The 11,390-nt window shown below is 41.4% G+C and overlaps 1 protein-coding gene across 1 annotated transcript in view; it reads right to left on the bottom strand.

Annotated features, from left to right (window-relative positions):
* Positions 1 to 7,699, bottom strand: part of RIOK2 (RIO kinase 2) — a 41,630-nt gene extending 33,931 nt beyond the window's left edge. The window contains exons 1-3 of the mRNA XM_007942538.2: positions 7,634 to 7,699; positions 3,841 to 3,979; positions 2,171 to 2,287 (exon numbers count right to left, since the gene is read on the bottom strand). Coding sequence (XP_007940729.1) covers positions 2,171 to 2,287; positions 3,841 to 3,979; positions 7,634 to 7,699 — 322 coding nt within the window. The remainder of the gene's footprint in view (positions 1 to 2,170; positions 2,288 to 3,840; positions 3,980 to 7,633) is intronic.
* Positions 7,700 to 11,390: the final 3,691 nt, after the last annotated feature.

Here is an 11,390-nt window from a genome sequence, read left to right as displayed (position 1 = left end):
GGTGGGTGCTTTGGGAGGAACGGTTGGTGAAAGGGCTGGAGGGAGGCAGCATGTTTGGCCTTGCAGTAACAGGCCTTGGGTTACTGCTGGTAATCCTGCCTTCCCCTTGTAGGGTTAGAGGAGGTCAGAACATGTGGCCTCCTTGCCGTTTTAGCAACTTCCAAAGTGATACTGCCTCGGAAACCCAAGGAGGGGTCGCTATGAGTTGGGTCTGACTTGAGGGCACGTAACAGCAACAATATGAGAAGCCAATAGCCAACATTATACTTAATGTACAAGGACTAAGAGCTTTCCCCTTGAAATTAGGAACAAGATAAGGATACCCATTCTCATTACTTCTATTCAATACGTATTAAAAGTCTTAGCCAGAGAAATAAGATAAGAAAAAGAAATAAAAAGTATCCAGATTGGAAAAAGTAGTAAAAGCGTGTTAACTATTTGCACCACCCAGACTCCTGTGAACACATGTATGTGTTTGTGTATAGAGGTAGGTGGTGCTCAAGGGACGTTATGTGATTTTGATGTTACATGATTTGGACCTTGGGTGAGCACGCTATTGTAAACAGGCAGTCGTCCCCACACAATCTGTAGTTAAAACACCATAAAACCTATTATAGTAAAACTGATGGGAGCCTGCCAGATAAACCTTGAAAGATATAGCCACTGGATGCAGGAGGCTGGTCTTGCTGGGTGTGCAGCTGGGCCGGACAGAGGCTGTACTGGTAGCTGCTCAGGCCTTTGCACAGATCTAGGTGCAGGGTAGGGTATGGGCGGGCATGGAGAGGTGGCCACAGGGACCAAGTGGGGAGTGAGTTGCGGCCGTTGGGAGTACACCTGGTGGTGGTGGCCTTGGCTGTCACTGCTGCCACATAGGTAAGAGCCTGAGAGTGCCTGAGGCCTCCCCAATACAGCCAGCACCCATGACAGGAGTGCAGGAGATGTAGCAGGTGCTGCCCTGTGCAGGGAGTGAAAGGCTGCAGTGCTGCTGGGCAGGTGAATGAAGCAAGAAGAGGGAGGGGTGAAAGAGGAAGCTCTGTGGCTACTGGATGTGCCCCACTGCTTCCCCACTCTGAAGGTTTAAAACCATTAGGGGGAAATAATAAACAAAGAATGACTTTCCCTTTATTTTAAAACAAAACAAAACAAACACCAGCTTTTGGAATCACAATGTGGTCAAGTGTTGCCTGAATGGACGTTAAGTGACACATACTTTATGTATACATGTAAAAATATACAAATATATACACACACACACACACACCCCTCAATTCATATAAATATACTTGTATTTAACTAAAATATTTCTAAAAGGATATATATGAAATCAAACACTGACAGCTTTGGAAATAATAACAGGAAATTAGCAATAAGACTTATACTTTAGTTTATCTTTTTGTATTACTTATCATTTTGCCATGCCATGGATTTCTTAAAAAAATTAATTGAATTTTTTGTTTCTATGTCATGCTTCTTTTATACATATTACTGGAATATTTCTAATAGTCCATGCATCATTTTACATTGAGAAGTAAAGTTCAGATGATGTAAAAAAATGAACAGAAAGCCTACCCCAAAGAAAGTGCTTTACTACCTTATATAGTTTGTATCATATATACATACACAAGTTGTGCTATATTTAGTTCTTTTACATTACTTCTTAAATATATAGCACAATCTGATTATAAACACAGAAAACATATAAACCACATGAAGTAACCCAGTAACCTTCTTTGGAGGAGGCTTCCTAATACTACTTAATTTTAATTTTGTTTTCTCAGTTTAGATAATGTAACTCTACAGGATACAAAGCTTTAAGATGGATGGTATAAAGAAAATCATTTCCTGTTCTTTGTTCCTTCTTGTCTTCTACACAGAGAATAAATAAATGCACAGGTATTATTTTAACTATTTCAAATGTACAATTTATCAGATATAAACAGTTGCCAAGATTTCATTTGAGGAAAATTAGTATAACTGTATTTTCAGTAAAAGATTTATGAAAACAACAACAAACTACTAAATCTACTTTCATAATGTATATTGTTTCCAGCCGATTTTTCAATTTACCGTTTAGTTGGAAAAAATGGAAAAATTAAAGGTGAATCCTTTTCCAAGGGGACATACACACTAAAGCAAAGAATATGCTTTCAATATTACTGTTAGCACTCACCTGATTCTTTGCCAACACCCATCTGGTTTCCAACAGACTCAACTACCTGTCTAGAAGAAAGTGTCTTCAAAGCTAGGTAATCATAGCCTGCATTTGTCAACCGATAGCCCTGGACAGCTAAACAAAAGAAAATTAAGACCAATTTTTAGTTGCATTGCACCTACAAGTGACATCAGTTTAACACATTAGAATTTAATCATGGGAAGTCTTAGTTGGAAAAAGATGAACTACCCAGTCTGGCAAATTTCCCACTTTTTTTCTTCTTGTTGCTGCTGTGTGTCAAGATGATTCCAACAGTGACCCTATAGGACAAAGTAGAACTTCCCCATAGGGTTTCCTAGGCTGAAATCTTCATGGAGGTATATTTATTATCAGGGCCCTTCTTCTGTGGAACTACTGGTGGGTTCCATCTGCCAGTCTTTTCTGAGCACCCAAGTCAATTCTGACTCATAGTGACCCTGCAGGACAGAGCAGAATTGCCCAATAGGGTTTCCAAGGCTGTAATTTTTTATGGACATCCATTGTCAAATCATTCTCCCTGTAGTGGGTGGTGAGTTCAAACTGCCCACTCCTTGGTTAGCAGCTGAGCACTTAAGCACTGTGCAACCATGACTCCTTCCTACAATTTCATTTCTTCTCTAGTGTAGTGTTGTTGTTGTTGTTGTTGTTTTTTGCTGTCGAGTCGGCCCCGACTCATAGCAACCCCTCCTTGGGTTTCCGAGGCAGTATCACTACGGAAGTAGGATTGCCCAACCTTCCTTCTGAGGAGTGGCTGGTGGGTTTGAACCGCCAGCCTTCTGGTGAGCAGTCAAGTGCCTTAGGCACTATGCTACCAGAGCTCCTCTCTAGTGTAGTAGTGCTCCTCAAAATGTAACCACTTTGCCAGTGTGTAAATGTTGTTACTGGTCTGTGACAAAATAACTTCAGAAACTGAAATAAATTATTTAAGTTAGAAAATTTTTTGTATCAATTTGACCAATTCATTGTATGGCTTTAATTTCAATAATAAAGAATTTATATCTGCATTTTGTATGACTGTTTTTTATTTCACTTTCCTAATTAATTAGTCCTTTTTATTGCATTTTGTTCAGATCTGTGTCGGGTTGGAAAAAAAGAAACCCATCTTTCACCACAGATGGTTTGGGAAGTACTGTGGCTGATTACATTTTCCAAAGATGGTGTGAACAATAACTCTATCCTACTACTCTTCTGAAATGCAAACTTGCTATTTCCCTACAAGTAGACAGTCTATCTCGCTACCCTCTTTGATTTAGGCGGGCCTTGTGATTGCTTTAGGAGCTCTGGTGGTAAAATGGTTAAAGCACTCGGCTGCTAACCAAAAAAAGTCAGCAGTTTGAACCCACCAGCCACTTTATGGGAGAAAAGTGAGGCAGTCAGCTTCCACAAAGATTTACAGCCTTGGAAACCCTCTGGGGCAGTTCTACTCTGTTCTATAGGGTCATTATGAGTAGAAATTGACTTCACGGCAGTGGGTTTCGTTTTGTTTGGTGATTACTTGGCCAACAGAATATGGCATAAGTATGCTGTTATCACTTTTAGATCTAGCATTTCAATTGGTCTGGCAACTTCCACTTCCTGCCTTTTGGAACACCTGTTCTTGGGGAAGCCAGTCACATGAAAAAGCAGAACTGGTGCCTCAAAATACTTACTTTTGGTACGCTCCCAAGCTATGAGTTTATGTTTCACTAGTTCTCTTAAAACTTTATTACAGCCACCATGTTTAAGGCTGGCTATAGAAGCAATCAAACTGCAGGGAACTATTTCATGGTTCTTCATTCCCATTTCAACCTGAAATGAAAAGAATCATTATGTGATCACAATCAACACAGAGCCCTTGCCTATCAAAACTTTGCTAAGAAATTAACTCTGCTTGATATTTCCATGAGCATGCTTTTCCCCAACCAATTCTGAGAAAAAATCCACTCTTTCCTTTGAACATATTTTTCATCACAATTTAATAAATAATCAATGACATTCATATTACCTCCTTACGAAACTTTATGTACTTCAAGAGAATTGTGAGTGCTTAATATAGCAGAGATGGTAAATACTAAAATATTAGTTAACATCTAAACATTTACTTTTAAAAACTATAGATTTCTCAAGTACTTATGCAGAATTTAATGCAAAAGTACTGTATATAGATTTTGTGTTACACAATATGGAGAATTAAAAAAGAAAACACACACATACACACAATCTTCACATTCTTCACTGCTGCAAAGTTTATTACTTAATTGTGGAAATAAAAAACCAAACTCATTGCCACTGAGTCGATTCAGACTCAGAGAGACCCCCCACTGGGTTTCCAAGGTGATAAATTTTTACAGAAGTAGATTGCCTCATCTTCCTTCTGTGGAGCAGCTGGTGGGTTTGAACTGACAACTCTCTGGTTAGAAATCAAATGCCTTAGGCACTGCACCACCAGGGCTCACTCCTGTATAGGGCATAGGGTACAGCTAGTAAACTGGAAGTTCAGATGGGAAGACAGGTAGAATTCATGAAAAGAAGGCTAGAAAAGATTTCTGAGTAAGATGCCTTGAAATTTAGATTTTACACTGAGGAAAACTGGAAACCCAAACCCTTTTAAAGATGTTTGGCCCAGGGAGGTACATGAACAGAGTTGTTGCAAAGTATCAATCTAGAAGAAATATGTGTAGCTGTTTAGAGAAGGTGAAAACTTGAGGTAAGTACCTGAGAACTAAGAAACAGTAAAAGCCAGAGGAAAGTGAAGCCAGAACAGGGTAAGTGTAGTGGTAACAGAAGGAAGAAATTATGTATCTTTATGAAATTGTATGGGAGGCTTGGACATTGGTTGAGTACAGTAAAAGTGAAAGGAATTGCAAGTTTTAAAATTATTGTTTGTTTTGTCTGGGATCTAGGAAAAGAAGGGGGGGGCTAGACAAAGTTAATGAATTCAATTTCAGGACATTAAGTTTGAGGTTTTGGAAGATCCTCTAACTGAAGATGTTTAAAGGAGAGTTGGAAAAGCAGAACTATACTCTGGAACAAAGTCATAATCTAAGGAAAAAAAGAAGTCAATTATTTCATAGATGTTAAAGATGAAGCTTGAAGTGGATGCAATCACCAAACAAGATAGTAGAGAAAAGAGAGGTGTTGGAGGGCAGAATTTTGTGGAAAGTTCACAATGACATAAAGGGCAGTTAAAAATGATTATTGTAATAGGAGGAGCCAGAAAAGTCAAGGAAAGAGAGTTAAGAAAAGATGGCCACTGATACCAGTGCTGCTAAAATTGGTGAACTGAGTCTGGGATATTATATTTATTGACTAGGTCATTCCTTGGTGTAATTTAAAAGACCTTAAACATTGCAGAGCCAAAGTTTTGGGTAAACCTGGAACTATAGTGATACATTACAAAATCTCACATTTTAAATCTAATTCATCTTCCATGCTTTGTAACACCCCTCTCTTATCCCTGACACTTTTTCTTGACTCCCTTCTGTCTTCAGAGGCACTTGGGAATGAGTGAGTTTGCTGAGGATGTAGAGAGGGTAACTTTCAGAGGTGACAGTAGATAGAACAAGCCCAACTGAATCTAGGGGAAGGAAAAGAAAAGTTCTTCCAAATTTTACACTAATTTTGCATTTGATAGTTTATTGCTTATTTAAGACTAATTTAAAAACAAACAAACATGAAATTAAAAAAAATATATACAAAAGGATCAGTCTGGCTCATATCACATTATGCCTATCACACAATTATATAATATAGGTGGTACTTACAGTGGGGCTTACTCCTTAACACAGCTTTTTGTCACTCCTCTGTTTAAAATCATTTAACGGCTTTCCCCACAGTTAGAATACATTGACTATTTCTTACCAGGGAGCTCTGGTAGCATAGTGCCTAAGGCACTTGACTGCTAACCAGAAGGCTGGCGGTTCAAACCCACCAGCCACTCCTCAGAAGGAAGATGGGGCAATCTACTTCCATAGTGATACTGCCTCGGAAACCCAAGGAGTGGTCACTATGAGTTGGGTCCGACTCGACGGTACATCATAACAACAACAACAACATTCCTTACCAAGGCCTGCAAACGTGTATTGAAACAAGACAGGGCTTTCATTTTTTCCAACCATTTTTCACTATGCTCCAGAACACTGGCCCCTTTCGTTATTCAAACATTCAAAGACAATTCCTGCCTCAAGATGTTTGCATTTATTGTTGCCTTCAATTCTTCAATAACTCTTCCAAAGAGTTCCTAGTTCTGGCTCCTCTGTCTCACCCTTGCTCCTATCATTCTCCCATTCATTCTTTTGTTTAGGAAATACATAAGTGCCTGTAAAGTGCCAGGCTTTTTTTTTTTACCCCCTTTCCAAAGATCTCATAGACTTCGGTAACTAGGAACAACAGACTGGTTATAAACATACACCCAGCAGCCTTCCCTGTTGTTGTTAGGTGCCATGGAGTGGTCTTCAACTCACAGCGACCTCATGTACAGTAGAATGAAACACTGCCCGGTCCTGTGCCAGCCCCACGATCCTTGCTGTACCTGAGCCCATCGTTGCAGCCACTGTGCCAATCCATCTCGTTGAGGGTCTTCTCCTTTTTCATTGTCCCTCCACTTTGCCAAGCATGATATCCTTCTCCAGGGAATGGTCTCTTCTGACAACATGACCAAAGTAGGTGAGAGGACGCCTGGCCATTCTCGCTTCCAAAGAGCATTCCGGCTGCACTTCTTCCACGACAGATTTGTTAGTTCTTTTAGCAGTCCACAATACTGTCACCATTCTTCGCCAAAACCACATCTCAAAAGCATCGACTCTTCTTCGGTCTTCCTTTTTCACTGTCCAGATCGCACATGCATATGAGCCTTCCCTGACTACCCAATTTAAAGGTAGAATTCCCACCACTTCTACTCGTTTATCGGTTTATCACCTCTAGTGTCCTTATTATCTGATATTATCCTGCCTATTTATTCGTTTACTTGGTTACGATCTGTCTCCTGTCTTGCTGCCAGATGAATTTCCTATAAAAATGGCAACTAAACCCCGACAAGTATGTGTTGACTGAATGAACCAAAAGGAAGTGACGAGTCCGAATGCGGAATGCATCCTTAGCAAAGAAACAATATCTACCGATTCTCCTCAGGAGACGTCTTAATCCCCACTAGCCGGAAGTCCGGGGTTCATAGAAGGTTCCGAGGGCACAGATGAGTGTGGCTGCTCAGAGAGCAGTAAGTGCCGTAGAAAGAAATGAAATTGAAAGAGATTTTCGCTTTATCTGCGGCCAAATTAAGTTCCCAAGAAAGAGCGATTCTCCAGGCTTCTTAAAAGTCTGATTCTCAGGTCCTCTTACCCCCATCCTCAACCTCCGCGGCGTTCCAGGACCGAGGGCGCTCGCTCAGCTCTGGGCAAACTTTGAAGAACAGGGAGAGCGTACAGTGGGAAAGGACAAGAGAGAAGGGAAAAGCAGATTTCTTACCGCGGTCAAGACCCTGAAGTCATCTCGGCTCATGTAACGCAGCTTGGCCACATTAACCTTCCCCATCGTGGCGGAGCCCAGAAGATTCAGCCACAACAAACAGAATGCGCAAAATAGGCCTGTACCGAGACCTTTTCACGTGCCAAACGGCCACTGATGGCTGGCGCATGCGTCGTGTGTTACTACAGGTCATTGTTAATAAAAACTACTCTCACTTGCATGTGAAAGTAAAACTACTTGTGTCATATGGACGATCTACTATGGGAGTAAGGGAGATTTTTATTTATAAGTGATTTTGTCACGTGTCTTAGTTGGTGGATTGTACAGGTTTTCTACCATGTGCTATTTTAGCTTTCTTATCTGCCAGGACTGCTGCCTGACATGCCTTGCTTCTGAGAACAGTTGCCTATAATGGGAGATGCAAATTTTAACTTCAAACAGCAGCTGCTAGTTTAGGCGAAGGGACTTGCAACAGGAGAGAAGGACAATAAACACTGGAGATACTTGGGACAATTAAGGCTGTTAAAAGGTAAAAAGGACGGTAATCACTCAAGGAGTCATCCTATTCCCAACTGCGCCTGCTCAGGCCAGGGGAAGGCGTGGTTAACGAGAACTTCTTTGCGCTTGCGCCTTACTTGGATTTACTGGGGCTTGTTTGGGAGGGGGTCAGAAGTAGAGGTGGGAGGCGGGCTGGCAGGGAGTTGAGGGTGGCGTGTGGCGGCTGGGGCTCTCTTCTGTCCCTTGCAAGCGTTTGTAGAAAATTGGGCATTTTGATGGCTCATAGGCAGGACTGAGCTGGTACCACTTCTCAGGCCCGGTGGCAATTTTAGAGCTTGCTTGCTTACTTTAGGGGAGTTACCGACTTAGAGTTATCGGTATCCACAATTGCTCTACAGCTGCTCTCTACACCAGATAGTACCTGAAGCCGGACTGTAAACAGCTTGCACTCCGGACAATAAGGATGTCTACTCTGGTAGTGTAGTACCAAAGGTATTTGACTACTAACCAGAAGGCTGGCGGTTCAAGCCCACCAGCTCCTCGGAAGGAAGATGGGGCAATCTACTTCCTTAGTGATACCGCCTGGGAAACCAAGGAGGGGTCGCTATGAGTTGGATCCCACTCGATGGCAGTGAGTTTAGTGAGACTCTACCATATCTTCCTTAAAACAAAGCAGTAAGAATAACAAAACTTGTACGAGAATGTTTGTGTTTATATCTTATTTTACAAACTTTATTTTAAACATTACACATTACACTAAAAAAACAAAAACAAACGAACAAAACACCAAACTCATGCCATGAAGTGGATTCGACTCATAGCAACCCCTCCTTGGGTTTCCGAGGTGGTATCATTAGGGAAGTAGATTGTCCAACCTTCCCAAGAGTGGCTGGTGGGTTTGAACCGCCAGCCTTCTGGTTAGCAGTCAAATGCCTTGGTCAGTCCATTCCAACGCATAGGGACCCAGTAGAGCAGACTAGAACTGTCCCGTAGGATTTCCAAGGCTCCAGTCTTTCCGGAAGCAGACTGCTACATCTTCCTCTGGGTAGGGGTGGGTAGGGGCTTCTGGATTCAGCTCTCCAGCTTTTGGTTTGCAGTGCTCTAACCACTGCCCCACCAGGGCTCCTTACTGTAAGTGTGAGTGGTACATGTTGTCACCAAGGGTTGTAGTCCTCGTCACCCTTGACCTCATTCCTAATGACTGCTTCTCTCTGGGTCTAGTCTCAAAACTTTGGTGTAAACTTTGGAATTCAGTATTTACAGATTTTCCTTCTTCCCCCTGGTTGTGTTACTCAGTCCTAACAGAGAGCTAGCTCTCATAAAACATGCACTGATTGGATTTTGGGGGCAAGCAGCAGACTACGATCTTAAGTCTACTGTGATTTACTCTTGTTTTTCCTGGCAGAATAGTTAGGGCTCTGAAACCATAGACTAGAAAAAGCAAGACAACCCTCTAGCTCCTCTACACTCCAACCTCTGGCTTCTCTTTCCTTCAATGCAGTAAATTTTTATTATCTATGCTCAAATAATGGAAATCTTAATCTAAATGGAGTTGTTCTTTCCATAATTTATATTGTTAGTTGCCATCAGTTTGGCTCCAACTCATGGTGACCCCATGTAAAACAGAACCAAATACTGTCCAGTCCCACACCATCTTCACGCTCAATGGTATGCTTGAGTCCATTGTGGCCACTGTGTATTTTGAGTGCCTTCAACCTCAGAAAGCTCTCCCAATCTAGAGGGTTCATCTTCTAGCACTATGTTGGCCAATATTTTACTGTGATCCATGGAGTTTTCATTGGCTAATTTTTGGAAGTAGATTTCCAGGCCTTTCTTCCTAGTCTCTCAGTCTGGAAGAGCTCTCGAAATCTGTTCATTATAAGTGACCCTGCTGATGTTTGAAACACTAGTGGTATAGCTTCCTGCATCGTAGAAATATGCAAGATACCACAGTACGACAGACTGACAGATGAGTGGTGAATAATTTATATTAAAAAACCAAACAAAACTCACTGCTGTTGAGTTGATTCTGACTCATAGTTACCACCGTTGGGTTTGCAAGTCTGTAAATCTTTATGGAAGCAGACTGCCTCATCTTTATTTCCGTGGAGCAACTGGTGGGTTGAACCAGTGACCTTTTGGTTAGCAGCTAGATGCCTTAACACCACACCACCAGAGGTACAATTTATATTGTTGTTGTTTGTCGTCGAGTCAGCCCCGACTCATAGCGACCCCTCCTTGGGTTTCCGAGGCAGTATCACTACGGAAGTAGGATTGCCCAACCTTCCTTCCGAGGAGTGGCTGGTGGGTTTGAACCGCCAGCCTTTTGGTGAGCAGTCAAGTGCCTTAGGCACTATGCTACCAGAGCTCCTACAATTTATATTAAGAAGATAAAAAAAATGAAAAGTTTTAAAGAAACTGAATGAATAACTTCTAGAGCAAAATACAAACAAGTCATTTAAGTGTGTCTTAGTTTCTTAGTGCTGCTATAACAGACATACCACAAGTGGATGGCTTTAATAAACAGTTTAGGAGACTAGAAGTTCAAACTCAGTGCACCGACTCTAGGGGAAGGCTTTATCTCTTTATTGGTTCTAGGGGAAGTCCTTGTCTCTTTTTAGCTTCTGTTTCTTTCTTGGGTATTTGATCTTTGGAAGGTGTGGTATCTGTCTTCCTCCATCTGTGCTTACTTACTGCTTTGCCTAATCTGTTCTTTTATATTTCAAAAGTCATTGGTTTTTAAAACACAACTGACAATGATAAGACCTCATTAACATCATGAAGAAAAACTCTATTCCCAAAGGTATGGGGTCAGTATTACAAAACATATTTTGAGGTGGACACAATCCACAACAGTTATCTACTCCCAATCTGACACTTCAGCAGATCTTCATTATTATGGCACAAACCATAAATTCTTTTTCAACACTGCTCCAGATTAAAAAAAAAACAAAACCAAACTCACTGCCCTTGAGTCAATTTCACTCATAGTGACTCCTCCTTGGGTTTCTGAGGAGGTATCTCTATGGAAGTAGATTGCCCAATCTTCCTTCTGAGGAGTGGCTGGTAGATTTGAACCGCCAGCCTTCTGGTTAGCAGTCAGATGCCTTACGCACTATGCCACCAGAGCTCCTAATAGCCACTACTAATTGATTGTATTTGACTAGAATTGCTATCTTGGTTATGGAGTATCTGGTCCTGGTGTTACTCACATTGAACCCAAACATCTTACACTTGCTGTACAAATATTGTTTATAAA

Source organism: Orycteropus afer, unplaced genomic scaffold (genome assembly GCF_000298275.1).
Source record: "Orycteropus afer afer isolate SDZICR_OR568_19922 unplaced genomic scaffold, OryAfe1.0 scaffold00093, whole genome shotgun sequence".
Lineage (NCBI taxonomy): Eukaryota > Metazoa > Chordata > Mammalia > Tubulidentata > Orycteropodidae > Orycteropus > Orycteropus afer.
This window is presented reverse-complemented; position numbering and strand designations above follow the sequence as displayed.